Source organism: Metopolophium dirhodum, chromosome 6 (assembly GCF_019925205.1).
Source record: "Metopolophium dirhodum isolate CAU chromosome 6, ASM1992520v1, whole genome shotgun sequence".
Taxonomy (NCBI): Eukaryota; Metazoa; Arthropoda; class Insecta; order Hemiptera; family Aphididae; genus Metopolophium; species Metopolophium dirhodum.
The window spans coordinates 14,566,834-14,591,427 of record NC_083565.1 but is presented as its reverse complement, the minus strand read 5'-3'; the positions used below and the strand labels follow the sequence as shown (position 1 = coordinate 14,591,427).

General features: G+C 31.6%; 2 protein-coding genes across 10 annotated transcripts in view; both read right to left on the bottom strand.

Moving 5' to 3' along the window:
- Positions 1-1,459: 1,459 nt before the first annotated feature.
- Positions 1,460-4,557, bottom strand: LOC132946521 (probable cytochrome P450 6a14). The gene is made up of 4 exons (XM_061016558.1): positions 3,513-4,557; positions 3,106-3,330; positions 1,994-2,245; positions 1,460-1,901 (listed from the first exon to the last, which is right to left on the bottom strand). The coding sequence occupies exons 1-4, from the start codon at positions 4,420-4,422 to the stop codon at positions 1,729-1,731; spliced, it is 1,560 nt and encodes a 519-aa protein (XP_060872541.1). The 5' UTR covers positions 4,423-4,557; the 3' UTR covers positions 1,460-1,728.
- An 11,920-nt stretch (positions 4,558-16,477) lies between these two features.
- LOC132946498 (polypyrimidine tract-binding protein 2) overlaps positions 16,478-24,594 on the bottom strand; it is a 202,549-nt gene continuing 194,432 nt past the window's right edge. For 7 of the 9 annotated variants that reach the window (XM_061016525.1, XM_061016526.1, XM_061016527.1 and 4 more), the window contains 8 exons: positions 23,259-23,315; positions 20,595-20,800; positions 20,205-20,238; positions 19,635-19,727; positions 19,324-19,540; positions 19,169-19,246; positions 19,019-19,082; positions 16,478-17,295 (listed from right to left, as the gene is read on the bottom strand). In XM_061016525.1, coding sequence (XP_060872508.1) covers positions 17,203-17,295; positions 19,019-19,082; positions 19,169-19,246; positions 19,324-19,540; positions 19,635-19,727; positions 20,205-20,238; positions 20,595-20,800; positions 23,259-23,315 — 842 coding nt within the window. In that variant the 3' untranslated portion in view covers positions 16,478-17,202. The remainder of the gene's footprint in view (positions 17,296-19,018; positions 19,083-19,168; positions 19,247-19,323; positions 19,541-19,634; positions 19,728-20,204; positions 20,239-20,594; positions 20,801-23,258; positions 23,316-24,594) is intronic. The other 2 variants (XM_061016529.1, XM_061016532.1) reach the window with 1 other exon arrangement.

Sequence of the window (24,594 nt, the reverse complement as noted above, 5' to 3'; positions counted from 1 at the left end):
CCCTCGTCCAGCAGCGCACATTATTTCGTGAACTCGTAATGGAAATATTCTATACTCTATATAGTTATACTATTATAACCTAACCTGTAGTATATTATTATAAATTATAGTATAGTATAGTCTTCGGAATTCGGCACTGTCCCGCTAGACATTCACAACTTCACGTTATAATAATAATATTATCTTGATTTTTGGATAGTGAGGCGGTGTCGGGAGAGTAAATCGAACATAAATAGCTCAGAACATAATAATATTTGGTATATCTTGAAAACAATAAAATTATATTCTTATTCAATTGCTAACGTTCACTCGCAGTCGTCGCTCAACGTTGAACCTTCAACGTATTTATGTACTTCCATATTAGCTGTAAAGTGTAAACTGTACTGTCAGCTGATTTATTTTAAAATAATTTGTTATGTATATTTAAAAAAAATCTTTTTTTTAAATACTTTTTGTTTAATTGATGTTTAAATTTATAAATATTATATTTAAACATCATATTAATGGAATTTTGTTTTAATTAAGATACTAAACTTATATACCTAGTTATATATTACAATTCCAAAATGTTATTGAAGTTTATTGATAATTAAAAAGTTTGTTTTGATATTGCAATGTTTGGATACATTTAAGAATGTTTTTACCAATTGTTTTTTTATAATTTATTACATGTAATTCTATTTTGAAGTGGATGTCATCCTAATGATACTTGCATGCAATTATTATTTATTAAATTAGGATAATAATTGTAGGTATAGCGTTTGGAGTTTTGACTTCTTAAAAAATATAATATAAGTTACCAATTAGTGATGATTGAAAAAAATTAATAAGTCTTACAGTATTTCCATATTCAGTTTGAGTTGAAGTAAAAAAGTAGGTACACAGAAATAAATCATTGTTTAACAATTAAAATAAGGAATTGCATAGAAAAATTTGTTTATTAAAATTAATGGTCATAAAATAGTAAAATACTAAAAGAATTTGTATAAAATAATTAAGCAATATATATTTATTTTTTGCGCATTTTAAACAAAAAATAAAAATATCTATTATGATATCTAGATAAAAAAAATATGTATCTTTATCTTTATCTAGATAAAAGTAAAAATGATCATCTGAATCTAAATCTAGATAGTTGTTAACGAAATTATCTTTATCTTATCTAGATATTATTTTTGTTATCTGGGCTCAACACTGCGTAGGAGTTAACGGATGTCATCCGTAACAGTAAAAATAAATGGTCAAGTTGTATTTTTTGCAAAATTCTCAAACGAATCGAGGTGTCACAACACGCTCGAAACGCCGACTAAAAAAAAATGGTGTGGCACATCTATTTGTGTGAGAATACTACAAGATAAACAGTGGTGATATTTATTTGTTGTCATTTAACAATTACAATCAAATTGCGTCATCTGAGCAGTAACTGACAAAGTATATTTTATTAGTAGCGGCAGATCGATATTTTTATTTTTTAATTTTATTTTTGATAACACAAAGGCCTGGGTTCAAAACACAATCGTAACTAACAATAAGTTAAATTGAAGTAATAACAATTATAATAAAATTAACAGTTTACAAATGAAACTAAAATAATATTATTATTTTTATAATAGATACGTGTAAATGTGTAATTATACAATATGCGTTTAGAGAATTGTATTTTGCAATTGTAATTAATATTATAATATAAAAAAAAGCAGTTATTATGTATAGTATTGAAAGAATTTGCTAATTTGCGACGATTGGTTTAAAGCTCAACCAAATACCGTTTTTCGGAGTGACGATACTTCCCGGACCTCGTATATTGAGAGGTATTTCTGTTTTTTCACACGGTAAGACTTCATATTTCAACAATATTTTTGATAGAACCAATTTAATTTCTAGTTCCGCAAGCCGTTTACCTATTTGAAAATTGTTATTAAAAAATAGTTTATAAGAGCATTACAATTAAAAATGGTAACGGTGCACATTAAATGTATATAGGTAGTTGTACCTATGCACAATCTCGGCCCGTCGCCAAACGGAATGTAAGTGCCATTACGCCGATTGGCTTTTTCTTCAGTCGAAAATCTTTCAGGATCAAAAGTGCCGGGATTGGGGTAATATTTTGGGTCATTATGTATGGAATACGCTGGTATAATGATATGTTGTCCTTTTTCAATGACCAACGACTGACCGGGTACTTGGTAATTCTTCGTCGCTCGTCTGAATAAGATCATGGTGATGGAATACATACGCAAGACTTCTAAAATATTAATAATTATTTATTATTATTACCTATAGGGTTCAAGATTTTTACCAGGGCTTGAAACCGGTTTCAAAATTTGAAACCAAAATCAAAAAAATTAAAAACCGGTATACAAAATCAAAACAGAATTTTTTTCAATCGCTGTCAAGCCCTGAGGTTTTCACCACTATTTAGGTATCCGATGTACATATTATTTAACTTTCTCGCGGGAAATGCTGGTCCACAATTTATGTAGTATAAATAACATTTGCATGGACAAATGTCAATGTCTAGAAGATTCATAGGTATTAAATATATTTATTTTTTATATTATTTATATGTTACAAATAAATAGGTAGGTAGTATATTTATGTTTTTAAATGTTATCAACATATTGTTTTAATAATTTTATAGACAATATTATGTAGGTGTACCTATAGGTACCTACTCAGATAAATTTGTAGAAAACTGTTTTATTGTTTGTTGACAAACGACGAAATAGGTATCAATTACTCGAGTAACAATAATGTTTAGAGATTAAAAAACAAAAAATTCAGAGAATGCGAGTCAAATACTTATCTATTTTTCTAGATTTAAGTGCAACTCTTAAACTGTAATATTATAATATAATATTATTTGTATGCAATCTAATCGCAACTCATATACGTTTAGTTATTTATTAGGTCGTTTATTTATTTTTAATGCGGGACGCAACTTACAACGCACCGTAGCACTATATACGCAAAAAGGAATATTAATATAATATATTATATTCTCACGTACCAACAGGTCTGATGCAATTGACCAAAATAAAACGATTTGAAACTGAAGTATCGATGCCGTACTGAAATATACATTTATATATTATTATTCATTACCCTCTAAAACCATATTGGTGTAATGGAGATTGGTCAAAAAGTCGTTGTTCAGCTGTCCACCGTGTTTCGCATTTGTTGTTACTATCTCTTCACGCAGTTTGTCTTGGACGTCTTTGTTTAATGCCAACTGGTACAAACAAAAGCATATCGTGATAGAAACTGTTTCGGAACCAGCGACAAACAGCAGAATCGCGTTTCCGACTATGTCCATTTCAGTCCATTTGTCTGTGAAACAAAATCCGGTTTATTAACATAATAATATTATGGTGATCATCGCGAGTAGGTGTCTATTACATAATATTATATTTCATCATAACAACAATATAAATAGTGTTTTAAAATATTGTTCGTGGCATAATGTACTATTGTCTATTATTATTATGGTATATATTATGCTGTAAATATACTTTCGGATGTCGAGTCGTCTCCGTCGTTATTTGTCACTAAATCTTTCTTAGCCTGTATCAGGGTTTGCGTGACGTCGTTCCTGATGACGTTGTTACGGTCCCTATACTCGAGGACGTCTCTGAACATAGATCCGTAGAAATCAGCGGCGTCGTCCGGAAACTGTTTCAGCTTAAGCATTAACACCAGCTTTGGACAAAACAACAGCAAAGCCTGGACAAAGAGCTGTTTGAAGCCCGCCTGGAATATTTTCTTGCCGAACTTGCGGAAGTCCAAATTTCCATTTCTTATCGTGTCCAATTTCAAACCGAAAGCCGACATGCCAATGACATCTGTCGAGAAGTTTCCAACCATCTCTCGTACTTCGAAGTGATCGCTAACCTTAAGATTGTTGTCGATGACGTTAATTAGCTGGTCGATGCACTCCTTGATTTGGTCATGCGTGTCCTTCAGTTTGCCCGAGGTGAACCCGGGGCTGAGCTTCTGCCTCATCGTTCTCCACCGATCGCCATTCAACATGAACAGGCTGTTGGCCAAGATGTTCACCGACGGGTCAGTTTCGAAACCGTGGTCGGTAAAGTACGAGAAATCTTTAACCATTATGTTGTTGATCAGTTCCGGATCGCGGATCATCAAGAACGGCGTGGTCATCTGATAGAAACCACAAAGCTTTTCGTCCGGGAATCGGTTGTAAATACCGGCGAAAAAGTCCATTGGGTGCTCCCTGGTCAAGACCATGTTCATCGAGTTGCCAAATAGCGGTAAGGGCTTTATGTGGGGCACGTTCAGTTTGTGCCATTTGTCGTGCGTGGACGTCGAAAAGTAGTAGGCGATCGACAGAAAGACTGCCGCGTACAATACGTACACGGAGCTTAACAGTCCGATGATCGAACTCGAAATCACGTCAATCATGTTGTAACGAAATCGTGTGGATCTATAGATATTTCTGTTGTAATTATTATTATTATTTTAAAACGGAAAGAGTTTTCCAAAACATTCGTGTACTAAAGTATAGATCCTAGTGCGCAGTTTCAGCTGTATTCCACCATATTATATACCCAAATACTTGAAATAGGTTTAGAGTGGTACTGTTTGTTATCAATTAAGATGTGTATAGTCAACAACGATTAGTGGAATAGGTAGACAAGGTGAGCGAGTTATTGTTGTTTACTTCTGCCTATTCATTGAATATAATAAATATTTGTAGTTGAATATAACAATAAACTATGAGATGGACTGTGAGTTCATGCAAGTACTTAAAAAATGTGTATAAAAATAATTAAAAATATCGACGAAGGAGCCGGATTTGTGCAGTACTTTCTAAATAATATAAATATGTGGGTCGATAATTATATGCAAAAAGTCGTAGTAAAACAACTCGGTAAACGACATATTATTTTTCGTCAAAAACAATTATTGTTGGTTGTTACTGATAATGATATTACTATCAACCATCATTATAATCATCATGTTAAGACGTAGTAAAAGTACAACGGCATGCCATTGCATGTAAATTGTTAAAGTTCATAAAAAAAAATCTAATAATAATGACTTTTACCTTTAGACTTGTCGCACATCCTAATGTGTCTCTATATGAAATACCTATTACCTCCTCTCCCACAGTTAAGTATTTTGGTCGTAGACTTGATATAAGATTAACTTCGAGCTATCGCGGTATCAGAACTAAAAGACACCTAGCTCTAAATAATCACATGCTTTCTGGGAAGCATACACGAGCCGCGAGCCCCACGCTGATGGGAATCTGGTTTACAGTATTCTACTTGATTTTATTAAAAATACAATAATTACTCAATAAATATGGAAGATTCGGGAACTCCCGACAAACGGAGCCCACTTTTGATAAGAATGTTAAACGCTTTATAATTATTTATTAATTACTTAGGTATACATTCAAGTTCCATTATCGTAACTTAAATTATCAGTGGCTTTAAATATGTATGAACCGCATAAATGTAAATATTTGTTAACAATCCCACTTTGCTGTACATTAGGACGTGTTAAGTGCATCACCGATGATGGATGTGTTAAATTACATACTTCATGGTTGAAGTCAACAATAAATTGATAACATAATGTGTCAGTGGATATTTTAAGAAATTATCACTGGGTGACATAAAAAAAAAGGTGGATAAGTGGATGTCGCTCTGCTGTACAGTAGGTTACAAGTGGGTCACTGTAATGGATGGTGTTAAATTTGAATTCAATGATATAATATCATTGTATAAGAAAAACGATTCTGAGCGAAAACGGTCAGTCAGCCTATGATATTACCAAGTATATTTGATGATATTATTGTGAATAAAGTAATTTATATATAACCTATTTACGTGGAGCCTTGTTTTAAATTTTCAATCCTTAGCCATAAAAGTTAAACATTTTATACATTTTTAACCACAAAATAATTAATAAATTACATATTTGATAAATGTTGTCAAAATTTGAACTTTAAATGCTTATACAAAAAAAATTGTGCCTATGTATTTTTAATATTTTTCAACTACTATTAGAACGATATGTCAGGAGCCTTCTATTAAATTTTCAAACTTTTTTACTCAACAGATAAAATTTTATTGATATTTATAGAAAAAAAAACTAAAAAAATTGAAAACTGACAATGTCCGTAAACAGCTCAAAAACAGTCAAAATATTTTGTAAATTTTATGGTGTATAGAAAATGCTAATATAAACATTCAGTCAAAATTTCATGTCCCTACGGTCATTTGTTTTAGAGTTACACCAAAAATCAAAATCTATTTCCTCGAAAACAGATTTTGCGTAAAAATTCCCGTTTTTCCTTAATTTTTCTTTTGTTTTTCACGTCGCTTGTGAAAACTACTGGGAAATTTTTATTTTTGACCCCCCAAAGTACCAACTAGATTCACTTTCCTATCAGAAAAGTTACTATTGAAGAAAATCCAAGCACTTTTACTGTCCTAAAAGGTGATGACAGACACAAAAAAAAAAAAATAAAAAAAATAAACACACATCATTGTAAAATCAATACATCATCCATTGCTTCGCTCAGAATCTAAAATCCACGCTGACTATAAAAATCAACATATTATTATGAGCTTATAAAAAATTTTTCAGTATTAAATATTATAGAAAACATTACCTATATCTAACAATACCATCAAAACTCGCAACACATAAATAATTATAAAAATAACTTATGAGTTAGGTAAATTAATTCTTATTAATTACAAAAAATGGAATCAATATTGTCAATGACATACAATATACATAATATAGGAGTATAATAAATAACACTATACAAATAGATATAAGAATTAAAATTATATTATTTTTTTATAATATTTTCAAAGAACTTTTGTTACTTTTAACTAACTTAAATAAAGATAGTTATATTTTTTTCCATGTTATTTAGTAACTTATGTCTTATGAGTTACTTTATTTTATTGTCACGAAGATCAAGTCCATTGAACGGAAGACCACCATCTGGGAATTGGATAGGAGATGTCTCCACCAAGGCCTCCTGGATGACCAACAGGATCACCCCAAACTGACTCAGGTAGGAAGGGCGTACGGTGTCAAGGGATATCATTTACTTTTCATAATATATGACCCAGGCGCTAAACGGACGCGGGTTTCAACAGTACTTGCATCGCATGGCCAGGGCCGCCAGTCCCCACTGCATGCGCATTGTCCTATTGTCTATCGGACACGGCTGATCACGCGCTGTTTCATTGCCCGCCGTGGGATGGTTTAAGAGCGGACCTCGGCACGCACCTAGGACGTGTCCACTGGCTTCTGTAGACATGTCAAACTCCCTCTGTGGTCCTTTCTTCGAGGGTCTCTCTGCCGGCCTTATGTTTTTTTTGTCAAATAAATTACAATTTTTAATTGTGAATTGATAAATAGATTTTATTTTTTAATGTTGATGCAAATGAGTATAGTTTCTAAGTTATCAAGCTTTATGACTTATGTATTAAGAATAATAATCCTTATGATAATGGTTTTATATATATTATAGTTATGTATTAGTCTAGTAATTATTTATTAAAATAAAATAAAATAATTTATTTAATAACTACATTTTTTTACAAACTATAAAATGTTAATATAGTTTTATTATTAACAATAATTTTCAAATCCTCATACTCCTCTAACTTTAAACCTATTATCATGGAGTACTCTTATTGACTTATGGCATAAAGTTTAAGCTCAGTAAGGTAGGTATTCGTTTGAATTTCGATTTAGATACATATTAAAACTTAAAAATGTTCAAAAAAGTCATCTTATTAACAATATACAGTAAAAATTGTGGTTATCATTTGAAAAAAAACTCAGGACAGTCCTTTAAATAAATGGCATATAATATTATTTAAGTATTTGAAAATATGAATTTAACCTAACTACCTATATGTGTATTACATACTCACTATATATTTCCAAATATCAAACATTTTACGAATGGAAAGCAATAGTGGAGAGATTGCTCGATCAATCACCATGTATAATAGATATTCGATTGTTACATATTTATATTTTTAAGCAAATCCAATTTAAGCAGCTCAAAAAAAAATTATAAATCAAATTATATTGTTGTTTAAGACTCCCAGTCTAATCTGATTTTTGATCTCAAAAAAACCATTACCAATATTAAGTTAAATAATACATTATTATTCTGAGGTGATTCTGGAAAGATAAAATACATATAGGTACCTATATAGAAACTAACTCGTAATAAGTACTTACTTAAATCTTACCATCGATTGCAGTTACTCGATTTCTTCAACCAAAAAATATAGCTGCTTTATTTATTACATATTATTTATTATAGCATCATAATATGTCTACATTATTTATTATTCAAAATAATAATACGTGCAGACACTCAACTGCCGCAGTTATTTTTTCAACACCGATTGGACGGCGTAACGTATATGCAATTGAGGTACACGTCACTCCGTGCACAGAACATTTCGAAAAAAGCATGTAAAGGTCCCTCACACACTGCAGTAGTGGCGGTGGCGGTAAATTTCTGCAGGCAGAAAATAGTGAGCTAGGCAAAATCAAATTTTGCCGCTTCTAACAATATAATATTATCAGTATTTTGAAAATGCCGCCCTCTTACTAAAGTACTGCTTAAGTGTGGGCCTGTCACCGCGGCGACAAAGCCAAGACAATAGAATTTAACGCCACCGCTGCAGTGTGTGGGGGGGCCTTAAGGTGTCATAACATTGTACAGCTACGCTTTAGTGAACAAAATTTCATACATAGGAAAAAACCTATAACGATGATCATCTGACGTTAAATCATCACACTGTACACATCAACATAACATTGATATAGCAAGTGTACATATTTGTGTGAACATGGTATCAGTTGGTGTTGGTAATTCGTCGTTATTGTGCGACATCGAAACAGGAACGCGTGGAATGTGACGCGAAATATTGATAATTACTCTCGTGGAATTTCCGAAACAACAGTGGCCGAACACATACGTCGTCGCGTTGGCGGTTATGTGGAGGCATTTATCTCCGTCAAACTATTATACTCGAGAGTGATTTTCATCGATAAAATATCAATTACGCTTGTCACGCGTTAAATTCCTGAGCATGCTTCTGCATAAATGGGCATAGTAATTTTAGATTTGTAGAAATAAGTCTTGAAATGCCATATATAAACTACGACCCCGTATAATATTATATACATTTAAATACAGTGCCTAAATATGATTATTATTGTACAGAATTTTTGTTGCTATTTTTATATGCTTCGACATATACCATGATAATATGGTGCCTATAGTTTTCGGTGCCGCCCAAACGTTTTTTTCGTCGTATCAGGTATATATTTCGAGAGGGAGGTTGGGGTGGTTTTGCCTTACCGGAAATTCATTTTTCATAAGGACGTGCCTCTAGACATGGGTATGCGAATGCCACTGGGTTTTGGTTTACGAGTTCTGCGTGATTCGCTGCTCTAGGGTTCGAGTGGACAAATAAATCAAAACACGTTCGAATAATACACTCTGATTTCGTTTTATTTATTACAGTAATTATAATGTAACATCGTCATTCGTCAGCATATTATCAACTCAAACGCGTTATACAACGATTTTTATCCTATCGCATAATATTATACACAATATAGGAATGATATCGATTTTTATTTATTTTTTTGGTTGCTTAAAATGTACAAATGTCAAACGAACTCTACACAGTGCTACAGTGATCTACGCGTATAGTTTATGTTATAATATTGTAATAATGTAATATGATGAAATCGAATTTCGCCTAATACCCGAGCACAATGTATAACAGTTATGTTAGGTCAGTGGTGTACAAATAATTTGGTTTTTTTGGGGGGAGGAGGTTGAAATTTTATTTTTGACAAATTTAATCTGAAAATAATTTATTAATGAAAATGTTGTTATTATTTTAAAATGTACAGGGATGGGGGGGGGGGGGGGTAGGGGGAATACGCCACTGTGCTGGGTCCTGTGTGTATGTGTGTGCCTTAAGAACGATCGGGGTTCACGTGCATGTTATATGAGTATATACTGTATACGTTGTACTCATTATTTGTAAAATATTGATAAAAAAAAAACAAAAATGATACATAATATTACTATATTATATTAAATATTAAAATATTTAACCTAAATATACTTTAAGCCTTAAGCGTCCATGCACCTGGAGTAGGTATATGACCGCGCGTACATACTGCACAAACGACGGTTGTCATTACACAAAAATTTATCACGATGGGTTTTTCGTGTAATTAACACATAAATATTATTATCATATAATATTATAATATGAATATCAATATAAGAAAAATCAAAAAAAAAAAACAATAAAATAAATTATATTATTATCATTATTGTTATACCGTAAAATAAATCCATGAAGACATCTCGTTTTCTCGTACATAGTATAAATGTGTATTATTATAATTTATAATAATTATATCACGACTACTTTAATTGGTAATATACTAATATTAAAAATCTACATAAAAAAAACGCCTTCGACCTTTCAGCAGTCCCGTCGTATGGTAATAATAATAATAACAATATTATTATTTAGGTATTGAATAAAACACGAGTAGGTGTACTTATTTTGATAAAAAGTGCTTAATTATTGTGTAAAAAACTAAATAAAATTATAAATTATGTATATAAATATTATGTATTTTGAAACATAGAATTTCACGCAAATATGAATTTATTTCGTTTTCTTTTTTTCAAAAATTTTTATTAATATTTTTTTTTTTTGTAATAAACATATTTTTACTTAAACATAAATACAATTCTATATAATACGATGTTTGATACATTTTTGAGCGGGCCATTATATGCATAGCCTTATTATTTGTCGTATAACACATCATCATATTTAATCGCATAATTAATTATAATAATATAATATAACCAGCTACGTATTATAATATATCATGCACAATAGGCATTTTGCAATGCCGTTGTAATATAATAATCATAAGGTGTAGCTATAACTTATAGCTGGTGTAATAATATTATAATATATTGAATGATAATCAGTAAATCGTAATGTGTGTAATAGTGTATTTGATAAACAATAATAACATAATATTAATAATATATTCCTCCCAACAAAAAATAAATAAAAAATAAATAAATAAATCAAACGTCAACGCAACGATAATATAATAAAATAAAGATAAAAAATATATTTATTCATTGCTATTTGGATCAATGATCAACAAATAGTAGGACGGTCGAAGCTGATGTCCGTTAGGCACGTAAAAACACGCAAACACGTCGAATCGGTCCAACGCACAATATTTATAACAATAATTATTTAACGTACAATATATAATATAAGAAGGTACGACGCACAGAGTGGGAATATATTGAATAGTGGGCATTGAATTATTGCCAAGGTGTATTCACGTGGAAGGCATAAAAAAAATGTTCAATATTTTTTTTTAAAAGTTTATCGATTTATAATCACATGTAGAGTCCGGCTAATGATCAAACTGCAGATATCGTACCGGTCGGTTGCGTCGGACGTCTTTGTTGTGAACTCGTATATGATATATTGACAAGTCTTCGTTCAATTTTACCCACACATATATACGTACTATATTGTATAATATTATTCCAACTATAGACCAATTAACTAGTTTTTAGGTTCTATAACGTATGTATATATTGTATATACTACAGTGTTGTATTTAGGCGTAAATAGGTGTAGTAGAAGGTATATAATATAATAGGTATAGGTTAGGTATAAATGTGACAGAGACAGAGTCAGAGTAAAGAGTAAGATAAGTGTTTGAAAGAGATAGAAAAAGATAAGGCAAAGAGTGAGTTTGTGTGAGAAAGAGAGAGAGAGAGAGAAACAGACAAAATACAAATAGATTTAAATCGAAGATAAAACAGTGTGTATTTTGTCATTATTTTTTTTTTTGTTTTCTGTTGAAAAATAGAAATTAGAAAACGTTACAGTCATAAAAATACATGTATAGTAAAAATCGAAAAAAACAAAAAATAAGAAATAGAAAAAATAATAACGTATAGTTTTTAATATAGTGAGATACACAAGAAAAAGATATGTGGTACACAATATTAAATATTGTTAAAAGTAAAAACAGTACATTTTTATACGATCTCTAATATAGTACATGTATATACTATATGCATATATATGTATCGACTTATTTAAGTGTACAAAACGCACGTCGTAGATATATATATACATATATGGACATAATATATACACATAAAAAAAATGAGAATAATTATATAAATATGAGAAGTAACACTAGTGATTGTTTATACACCCCGTATGATTGTCGAGAGTTAACTTGTTAAAAAAAAAAAAATATATATATATATTAAAACGGCTACTATATATAGATAATAATAATACGATGATGGATTAATTTTTACTGCACGTCTGTCGTTCGCGATCGCTGCGCATCGTCGTTGTCGGAATCGATGCGCATTATTCGCGTAATTATCGAATAATTATTATCGGCTGTCCATTAGATCGTCGGATTGTCGAGATTTCGGGGGGGGGGGGGGGCATTGAGATTCGCAAATCTGACGAGCATTTGGGGGCGGTGATGTGCGCGCAGAGAGTGCTGGCCATAAACTACTGACGACGAATAATATTTACTATCGCAGGAGACGAGACGGATCATAGACCATCGTGATCGGCTGAGAAATCGGCTACATAATGACACACGCCATTATTTATATTAATGCATCGTTTCTATAATTTTTACATCGCATTCTCGACATTACACGCGATTTCTACCGCTCTGGCAACATAGTATAATATTATATTTTAAAGAACGAATTTTATTTACCGCGTAATGTCATATAATATAATTACCCACGCGTTATCGTTGATGTGCCTCACATCGAATATCGGTTGGGATGTAATATCATATAATATACTTAGCACTACAGTCATAAGGTATATTTGTGATTTTTAACCGCGGAATCGATCGATTTATTTTGTTATTAGTATTTTCTATTGGTTTATTATTATTATACTAGCGAAGAAGCCTCTCGTTAGACGACATAAATGTACGTATGTGTTATTATGCTGTTATTACTAAATGAAAACGAGAGAAATCGTACGAACGATGTATAAAAAATGTCGCAAAATGTCGTGTACGTCTGCAAAATTCATCAGACAAAACGCGAGTGGACATTTCCCGCCCTTCACGATGATCGTGTCGTCCTTTATTATCAAATATTTATCGTCGTCGCACAGCTATCGATCACTGCGGTGGTAAATGAATCAGGTGAAAAAGAAATTGAGATGTGAACCACCTGTACGGGCATTGGACAGTATCATATACATATAATAATAGATCGTTGCGATGATAGGGCGTCCATAACATAATTTGATATTATATGTTAAAAATCGCGTGATCGAGGTGCTGTTGACTTTTAGCCAGGTTTTCAAAACAAACATACGCCACGCGTTTCGCAGAAAAACGACGATTTTTATTGAAAACATAATATCATAGAGTTCGGCATTCACCGGTGGTTTCGAGAACAAAAATACACGGACAAACGGACACCATCCTGAAATTAATATTTTTTTTTCAAATGTCGGTCAAACGCGGAAAGGGTCCCTCGAATTTTCGATCACGTTCCGAGAAAAGTATATATTATACGAAGCCAGCAGTATATACCTCCCCTCCCTCATACTCCCCCCAATATATTTGTGAGTAGGGTAGTTTCACAAAACGTATTCGGAGAAAATCAAGGGAAGTACTGGCCAAACGAAAAGCACACTCCGCTCTCACATTGCAGCCGCTGATGTTATGATAGAAGATGACGACGCGACCAAAAACAATAATAACGATTTAAAAATGCCAAACTGAAAAACACGAAAACACGCACTAATATACTATTGTAGTATTACGCGTGCACACACAGACGTACGGATAAAAAGAAAACCGATAGCTATAATACTATAATATAATACAATAAGATCTACGCGTGTGCCTATACACAATAATATTATAATATATAAAGACGACAAAATGAGATCGCAGTCGAAGTGTGAAGAGAGAGAGAGAGAGAGAGAGAGAGAGAGAGAGAGACGACGACGATGCGTGTGCTTCGATATTATTGTAGGTTACATTTTGAAAAAAAATCCTACGCGTAATATATATATTATATTTTATATGTTAAGTGACACAGAAAAAAGAAATCATATCTAGAATATGATCTTATATACTTAACAATTAATAGTATAATAATATACATCTAAACGATTAAAAAAAAATAATAAATATTTTGGTTTTTTTTTTTTACTAAATATTTTTAAACTACCAACGCAGATACAATAATAAAGTAATAGTGGGTAGTAGGTACGTTGTTTTGGGGTCGGTAAGGGGTGAACGACATAGGGGCAATTGATAATAATAATAATAATAATATTTTTTTTCACTCGTTAATAAAATACATCTAAGTGTGTCGGCGGTCTAAACGGCCGCGACAAACGATTGTCCTAGTTAATATTAGCGTTAATTAGCTAAATATGATTGTTGTGAGTACATATTATTATATTATACTAATCACAATATTATAATAATAATGTCTAAATAAATTATTTTAAAATTATTGCAGGTAACGCTTAGTCGGCGCACGAATTGACATGGGTAGGACGAAAACGGCTGTCGTCGATTAGATAACAAATTCGATAACGAGTCGAGGACATCATCAGTAGGTAAGTCTAAGTTAACAACAACAATAATAATAATTATCATAATATATAAGTTTACAATGTTTTCGTGAAAAATGAAATTTCAAGACCAGACGCACGGTGGACCTCAGAAGAGTTGTTATAATATCAGATGATAACATATTATTATACGTTCGCGCGATCGTCAATGCATATCGACGCGATAAATGACAATATTACGTAGGAAGGTGCGATATGTGTTTTGTCTGAGTTGCGATTGCGATAAACGAATTGCGGTCCAAATAAAATTGGAGGTCAAATATTATTGTCCGTATTCGTAACTTTATTTCTCATCCGATTAGCACTTAACAAAGTTGCAGTCAGTGTTGTATTATAGTTTGTAGACGTAGTGGTATTCATTTAAATATTAAATATAATGTTTAGTGAAAAAGAATAAAAACATTTTTTTATTAAATAATTTTAAATTTAGACAGTTATTGTCGTCTAAAAACGGGTGAAATGTCCTGGAGTCGCCCTAGTGAAAATTGTAATGCAAAATCATACACTATTGGCGGAGATTACCGGTTTTCAAGAACGACAAATTATCATACACACTATTGTGTAATTATTAATTGATTTATTAAATGTATGTTCATTCTGATTTAGTAAAAATTCCCTTGCATTAAAAATTACAATAAATGACTGCAAGTACAAGAGAATTGCAAAATAACAATTCAACAATAATAACGTATTTGCACAAAATATATTTGAATCTAATAAAATAAATAAATTAGTTACAAAAAAAAACGAAAATTCAATGTTTTTCTAGCACCTAGGTATACTGATGATGATATTTTTATTAAATTTTTAAAATTTCGAATACCACACTTAGGAAACATAATAAAAATATAAACAGCAACTCCTGACTGCAACTATGGTTTCTTTTTACCTACCGCAACTGGATATCACCAAGATATCGCGAAAAAACCGATATCTTCGCGAGGTCTGCGTGCGCCTGTTGGTTTTTTCAAGAACAGTTGCAGACGTTACGTGTGATAGCGTATTCGTCGTTTAGAATTTTGATTGTCACATTGGCATTCATCCTTAAAAATAATTGCTATTATACACGAGCTAACGCGTTCTACTACACATTATGCGCTTAAGAATAATATTATTTTTTATACCTTAAGGCTTATACGTTACACTTACATTATAGTATAACGATATAACTACGTTATAGTTTTTTAAAAAAAAAAACATAAAAACGAATTAAATAAACATTTACCCGACCACTACTAATGCTAATAATTAGAATTAAATATTAATATCGTTACATATACATAATAATACTCTGACAAAAAATTTAACTCAGTTGAAAAAAAAACTTAACAATTAAGATTTAGAAGGTATATAATATTGGCTATGATACAGAATTGATTGTGATCGATGAGTTCCGATATGTCCACTTCTTTTCAGTGCAATAATTTAGAAAAAAAAATGTAATGAATATTAAGTACAAACGAAACGAGGAAAATAATAATGAAATTAAAAACGAGGGGAATAAAACCAGTATTTTTTCGAACATCAAACGAGGGATATCTCGTTCCTCGAATTAAACAAGCGCCGCGACGGATAATCGATTAATATATTTTAATATATCGATTACCGTGTAAATAAAAACAAAGAATAACGAAAATTACTTATAATAATATTATGTCATGATAATCCACTCAGCCGATACGACCAAGCTGATATCCGCTATACCGGAAAATAAAAAATAAAAATAAAAAATAAACAGTTTATTCATCTTAACAAATCATAATAGAAATTGCTTCTGTATAAAAAAAAAAAATGAAACTGTTTTTTTTTTTATCTAAAAATAAACATAATCATATATAATAGTAGAATAAAAAATAGTATAAATTATAAATAAAAATAATAATAATAAAAAATACTAATTGTTTCATAAATACATACAATTTAGTGCGATTTCATGTTACACGTTTTCCTCGCATCCTTTGGTGACAATTTCTACTACTAAATAATATTTATTTTTTTCGTTTGTTTTTTTTTTTCATAATCAATAAATATTTCTTACGACCTAAACATTACATTGGTCTTCTTAAATAATACACATACGATATATAGATATAAATTAAATAATACACAAGTATAAAGACACTTAGAGGAATGATGGAAAAAAATCATCAACATGTAAATACTATATATAAATATATGCGAAAATAATACGCCAGGAGAAAAAAGTAAATATAGAGACAATTAAAAGTTAATCGCGTAAAAAAAAATCAGAGTATAATAATTATAATAGTAATAATAATAAAGAATAATATTAAAAAAATAATACTGTTTACGAATAAATTTAAAATATGAAACAATAATATTATAATTAAAAATACTTGCAAAACACAGTCGTGTTCGTAAAGATCATTGACTGTCGCGTAGTTTGGCAACACTGTCCAGTAATTCTAAATCGTAGGGTAATAGGTGCCTAGTTGGGTGTCAGCGTGTCCGGTTGGATGTTTGACTTTGAGAACGATACTCGCAGGTGGTTTTGTTCACTGAGCCGATAATTGTGCATCTTCTACAAATTAAAGAAACAGAAATCAGTCACAGCCCATAGGATTAATATGCGTGTTAAACGATCGTCATCATGTTACATATCATCACTTTAAATGTATACAAATTTATCACCCCCGTTGAGGCCGGCAACTATGGCCATTAACTGTTTTTTGTTGTTTTGTAGGGGGGGGGGGGTGAAAGGAACGGTTGGTTGAAACACGTGTTTTGGCAGGATTTCAAATTGGGCATCCGTAGGTTCTGCCATGGGTTAGGTCATGGTCATGCCCGGTCGGGGGATGAAAGACTCACTCTCTAGACAGTTGCCTGCCTAGAGAAAGGAGTCACCCGTAATAAAATTAATATTAAATGTCAATAATATGTAATAAAAAAAATATATTTAATATTATTATTTTATAATCCATTATAATAGGTATGTCTGTAGTTATTATATATCTGATCGATATTACAGACAGACCGTGACACCGTGCTCTGAATCGATTATTGTAATAATTTAATAATTTAATAATTTATAATTGAATCCAAATTTATCAATATTTGTGGGGACATTGTACGTAGGTATATTATACATCTTACAATACGCAATGACATAATACTAATATTTAGATTAATTTGCAAAATCTTGAAATTACGATTAAAGCATTTAAGGTTGATAGACCAGTACGAGATAATGTTTAGGGTTAATAGACCCAATTGCACTAAATAATTGCCGTTGATCATTTGAATTTAAAATAATATGTAAAAATAAAACGTATTATATTCAGTACGACTTTAGATAAATACTTTTTACTTAAATAAAATAAAAACATACAATAATGAATATCTGTTATAAATATAATTAAAACAAACTACAATATTATATTATATGAATATAAAATAAAGTCATTATTGTGTCACTCTATATTACCCCAAATAGTATAGTGCAGTTACAACGAACCAATTAGGCTGATAAATATATTGATAACAAGCGATAATGAAAACTTGATTTGGTCTATAGGTTTCACTCTAATTCATAATTATTGTGTACGATGGTTATAAGTCTCGATATTGTTATAGTATATTGGCCGCAAGTCAGATAGTAATATTTTAAATGCAAAAATATTAAAATCTTTTCGAAAACAACTAATATTTAACCAGTCTGCACCCAGTAATCAATTTAACAATATAAAATAAGTTTTCAATTTTCAATTATTTGAATATACATAGTTTATGTAAAATGTATGATAAATCAATTTTGATGTATAACTGTAATGGACAAAATCATATTTTTCATGCCTGAAGGTATAACTAAAAGAAGGTAAACGCAATAATTGTTAACTGTATGCAAAATATAAAGTGCGCAATATTGATACACTGATCCTAAAAATTAAAATACAAATTTAGTTTTAGGTGCAACTGGTCCTTGCCCGTGGGAACTATTTCGGATGTTTAGCCATAAATACAGGGGTATGTCAAGATTACGTATACTGGTATATATATATATAGTCTTACACACTCGAATGCACAATATGGTTTTACACTTGGAAAGGTGCATAATATGGAAATGTAATTAGGTACGCAGAATAAAAGTTACCAGATTTTAATAATATTATGTAGCCAACATTCTTTTTAGGATTCAATGATTAGTCGACGGGACAATTCATAAAATGCGAATAACTTATACACTTTATTATGCATTTGAGCCCTATACGTGTGTCGATATAATAATATGTGCTTATTGTGCTTACGATAAGTGCGGCGACGGCTTCCTCCAAGGATTCCATTTGAATAAGTGCCATTTTGCGGTCTTTACTGAAATATACAAAGTCGTTCGGTTAAAAATCAAACGCGCGGGAATACGAAAAAAGTGTAATAAATAAAAATATAAATATACTAACGGGAAGAACTTGAAGTCTTTGACGGTAAAGGTGTTGTTTTCGAACGCCGTCTTTAAGAAATCTTCTGATAATGTCGTCCTGTAAAATAAAAAAAAAAACGAAATCGTGAATTAGCAAACGCGTTAAGGGGTTCGGTCGGCTATTAAAACGCTCACGGTATGTTGGACAAGTGGAGAGTGGACGACGGTGGATAGATGTTCTGGTAGTTTTTGGAGCCAGGCTTCTTGAATCGGTGTAAAGGCGACGAGGTGTAATCTTTTGTCAGCCCCGAGTCGGGCTGTCCTTCTTTTGGCAGCTGAACAGTCTGGTACTTGGATTGCATCACTCGTATGTACTTGCCGTACAGACGAACTTTGTCCAAATGAAGCATGGCTAATGTTTGAATAGTAGTGATAGTGCGAGGGTGAAACGAAAAAATTGACGTTGAAAAAAAATTGTAAAATTATAATATATTCTAAAAACTTACCCAGATGGGCTTGATGCGGCTCAGCCATTTGTACCAAAGCACCGTCTTTCTTGTTGTATAAGATCTTCACACGCAACACGTCTCCGTAAACACCTAGATGAAGCACAAAAGATAAATGGTTTAGAAAATAAAATAATGAAAAACGAGCCCAATATGAAAAAACGAAGTGTAAATATTTTATTAAAAAAAAAAAAAAAACATAATTTGAATTTATAAAAAAATTAAATGAAATGTTAAAAAAGGGAACCATGCAATTTTTGTCTGTTATCAAAAGAAGAAAATATTAAGTGTACTAAAAACAAAAAAATTATTTTAAAATAAGAGTTTCTATACGATATAATATTTAATGACAAAATAAAATAAAAGAAGGCAGTTGGAAGTAATAATTATGATTAATGGTACATCGATCATTATGATCTATACATGTATAATGATAAAAAAACATGCTTCCATCTGCCTCGAAGGTTTAAAAAAAAAACTTTATAAGGTATAAAAATACAATTACGTATATTATTATAAATATAAAACGAAAATAATATAACAGTATAAGTTAAGTATAAATGCACCTACCAAACAAAGTGAAAATAGCGTCTGGCGTGACCATCTACGAAGCGATAAGTTTTTAATTTTGTATATTTTTTCGTAGAAAGAGTTAAAAGGTGTGTGTCCGGTGGCGGCAGAGTTAGACAGAGACAGATTTTGTATATATATTTTTTTTTTGTTTCAGTAGCAGCAGTAGTAGTAGTAGTAGTAGTAGTAGTAGTAGTAGCATCACCGTTAGGGAAAGCCAAAAACAAAAAAATCAGAAAAACAGAATTCTTTGAGTATCACAGTTGAACAATAATGATGACATAAATATTTATAATAATATAGAATGAAATTAAAACACTAATACAACAATAGTAATAATGGATATTATTGTATGTGTATCGCGTCTAGGCGCGGAATAGTTTCTGTCACCTCTTCGTTTAGGTTGCTGACCAACAGCACACACGTCTGTCCGGTCATCTGGCCAGGGAGTCTGAGCGTGCCAGCCGCCAACGAACCACCGGGCAGAGTGAATCCGAGCGGCATGCTAGTGACGGGTGAGTTGGCGTATGACGTGGCTAGCGGCGAAGCGAGTCCATGGACGGCATTGAACGACGGCGTCAGCATACCCGGGCTGCCTGTAAACGAAGCAAAGTCAAAATCAAAGTTTTCGATATGGACTCGGTATCGTTGCGCGTGGCAGCATCAGCTGTTGTAGTAACACAAGTACTTATTACTAAACCATATGTATGTTTATAATAATAAATTTTCTTTTATCGACCAAACGAACTATATAATAGTGATTAAAATTGTAGAATCAATACATTTTTTTCCGAGTCTAACACCTATATAGCTGGGTGATTGATGGCTTTCCGAATTCATTGTCGATTTACAATCGAATAATCGTATATTTAGTTTGGTTTAACAAATATAAGTAAAAAATAAATAAATTGTAAACATATTATTAATATGAACAAAAATGTGTTATTATTATAATAATAGGTATGGGGTTTGAACTGAAATTGTCTTGTCTTAAAAGACGTTAATACAAAAAATTGGTTCTATATAAGTTATTACTACGGTTAGAAAACTAGGAGATTTTTTTTAAAATAGTTTGATTTCCCTTTGTCGTCCAATATTGAACCGATGTTCTCAATACGGTTTAAAATTATACATTAAAAACTAACGCACCCCATCGTGTATAATTTTATTTATATAGTTTATACCAATTATTAATATTGTAGTTGTAAATTGTAAGTATACATTTGACGTTTAATGTTTAAGAAACATAATGACAATATACTCCGGCCGGAATAAGAACGAACCCGGGCGGCGGACCAAAACAGGTTCACTGCGCGCAGGTCGGGCTCATGACTATAACTACTTGCACACAACTATGACAAGGAGACGGTGGGGAACGGCGCGACGAGGTACGTTCTTATCCCTAACGGAGTATAAACAATATTGATAGAAATAAAAAATTAACAAATTAATATGGTTCTTAAATATAGCACTAAGTAATGCAAGTTGCAACGGGTATTTAGGTTTGACATATTTTGTTTCAAAAACAGTTCCCTCCAAAAAAAATATTACGATGTCTTACTGCTTCGTGGATACAAAACTAATACCACGGATATAATATTATCCCTTACTTATAATACTTTACAGTATATAGCGAAGTTTCCTTCGAACAGGACACACAATTCCATATATTATATTAAACTATTAATATTATATAATATAATAAGTAATAACGCACGGTATATATACCACTCGTTACCACTCCCGCCGTCATTAACCCAAGTCCGCCGTAATATGTTTTCATTGACTCTTAAGCCGAGTTTCCACTTTATACCATGTCACGCAGCGCTGAATATATAATACTCAACTTATAGGTAACTTGTTGCTAATATTTCGTTGGTGTCTATACCGTATTAAATGAACGGAACACACGACACGAAACGATGTAGCGGGAACCCGGCGGCTTTTTATATTAAATAATATATAGGTATATAATTCACGGTATGTTGCCATTAACGAAGAAATATATATATACGACGAGTGACAATGACAAGGAAAGACGAAGACGACGGGAACAGCGAGTATAACATTATTATTATTGACTGACAGACTACAGTTATACATAGAGCCGATGTAGGATGGTATATACGACATAAACGTAGGTACACGAAGTTCTCATTTTGTATTTTACCAGTTTATTTTTTTTACTTTGGAGGTTTTTTTTAGTATATACATTTAAACGTATTTTTTTTATCGTCCGGTAAACATTCCTGCAGTCTGAAAGCATTTCTGTATGCCGAGTCTGGGGACCTTATTACTAGATACGCACCGTAGTCGCGCGCGCCGCCACGGGTACATCAAAAACGAATTTGTGGGAACGTATGTCGGGGAAATGTTTTGGTAGGGGGCAAATAATATCTTGCGGCGAATTCCATTATAACGTTTAGAACGATACCCATAAATTCCGTTCAAACAATAACGCCGGAAAAATTCGAGTTATTCGCCAGTCCGAATTCGCGTATGTAATAATATGTACCTCCATGCATGCGTATAGGCGAGCGCGTGCAGCGTTTCCGTTATTAATTATACGCGAGCGCGGAGTAAGTACCAGCAGCACGCGTTCCAATAATTTTTACATATTATTAATGAAATATTTAACGTATAAATTGAAATGGAACATAACGTTTTGAGTTTTTTAGCTACCTGTTATATATGTATACCTATATATCAATAACGTTCCGTCGCCGATCAACCGTATACACATCGGCGTACTCCAGAGTATTAGTAGGGAGCAAGTAGTGTTCAAAAAAAAAAAGGCTAGACTGATATTGATAATGAAAATAATATTATAACATATTTTATACAAGTGTGGTTTTCCGGACAGTTAGTGGCACATGAACTGTGGGAAAGTGCCAAAGTGGTTTATAATATGTCGATACTTGTATAATATAATACCCCCTAGATCACGAATTGGTGTACTTGAATCACGTCCATGATCGTATACCCATGTATGTATGCGCGCGTATATGACAATAGTAAATAAGTAGAGATATCAGGTAAGTATATAATATGTACCTATATTAACGCAGTGACGTAAATCCTTCGCGTCGGAGTGGATGAAATGTCGAGTACCTGAGTGGAAAAATCCAACGAAAAATAAAAACAAAAAATATAAATAAAAACCATTTAGTTTATAAATCACTTAAAGCAAACATTATGCGCGGAGAATAAAATATACATAAGCATCGGGGTCAGGATCGGCATGTTTGTATATATCAAATCCAATATAATATATATATATAAATATGTATAGTATGACGCGTGTTATATAGTATACATATGAATACATACATACATAATATTCTAATAATTACATGTCCTCTATCGTGCTCGCAAATGCTTTCCGAATTCTCGTAAGCTCGAAAAGACGAATGACGTTTTTCGTATATATATGCGTTGACATCACGCGCTCATTGCAAACCCCCCATCCCCAAACGAATATAGTGACACAGCTTAAAAAAAAAAAACATTTTTTGAATTAACGAAATTTAGGTAAAATGTAAATAATTTGGTTTGATATCCAAGGCAAAATGGTAGAAAATGTCTATCTTTCTGCTCGAAATTAAAATCGTTTTCAACGATATGAGACCCAAAATTAATCTCTCTAAAATTATATTATCAGAATAATATACAAAATGCACACCGTATGAGCATTATAATTTTGACAGACTTAAAAACTTTCCGACATTTTATATTTTTTTGTTAAGTGGCGAAGAATTCTGAATGTACAATATGTAGAAAACGCGGTACATGCAGTATGAAGTGATATTTTAAGTACCCTCACCCCATTTATACAATAAAGTTATGGATATATTCAAATTGAAATTTTTAATCATTTAAAGATTATTTTTCCAAATACAGGGAGTAGAAGTTTTTTTTATGTGAATTATTAAGGAAGAGAGATTTTTTTGAAAATCTTGATATACTAAAGTTAAAATTTAAAAGTGTACTTTCTTCGTCGTTCTATTTTAAATGCTTATCTTCTAAAAATGATAGTAAATTGATTATTTTAATACAAAATATTATAAATGTGTGTGTTTTTAATCTAAATGGTTTATCATGGCTAAGCGTAAACACAAAATATATGTCAATCAATAATAACATAATATATTAGTCCATAAGTTAATATTTTTCAAATTATGTTGTATTTAAAACAATGAATTCAAAGCCCATGGAAATTTTAACAATATTATATTCAAATATTCAACATACTTTTGATCATAATACTATCTTATGAAGTACCTAATTCAAATGAGAACATCTCAGAAGCTACTCGTTCTAATTTCGATTTTAGTCAATCAATGTTTTAAAAAAAAATCCCGTGCTCAATGATTTTCATGGCTGCATAGGA

Excerpts from the sequence above, each read along its gene's own strand:
- LOC132946521 (XM_061016558.1), bottom strand. The coding sequence starts at position 4,422 with ATGATTGACGTGATTTCGAGTTCGATCATCGGACTGTTAAGCTCCGTG. Across the intron at positions 2,246-3,105 it reads CACCAATATGGTTTTAGAGG|AAGTCTTGCGTATGTATTCC; the intron begins GTAATGAATAAT and ends TTAATATTTTAG. Across the intron at positions 1,902-1,993 it reads CGGGCCGAGATTGTGCATAG|GTAAACGGCTTGCGGAACTA; the intron begins GTACAACTACCT and ends ATTTTCAAATAG.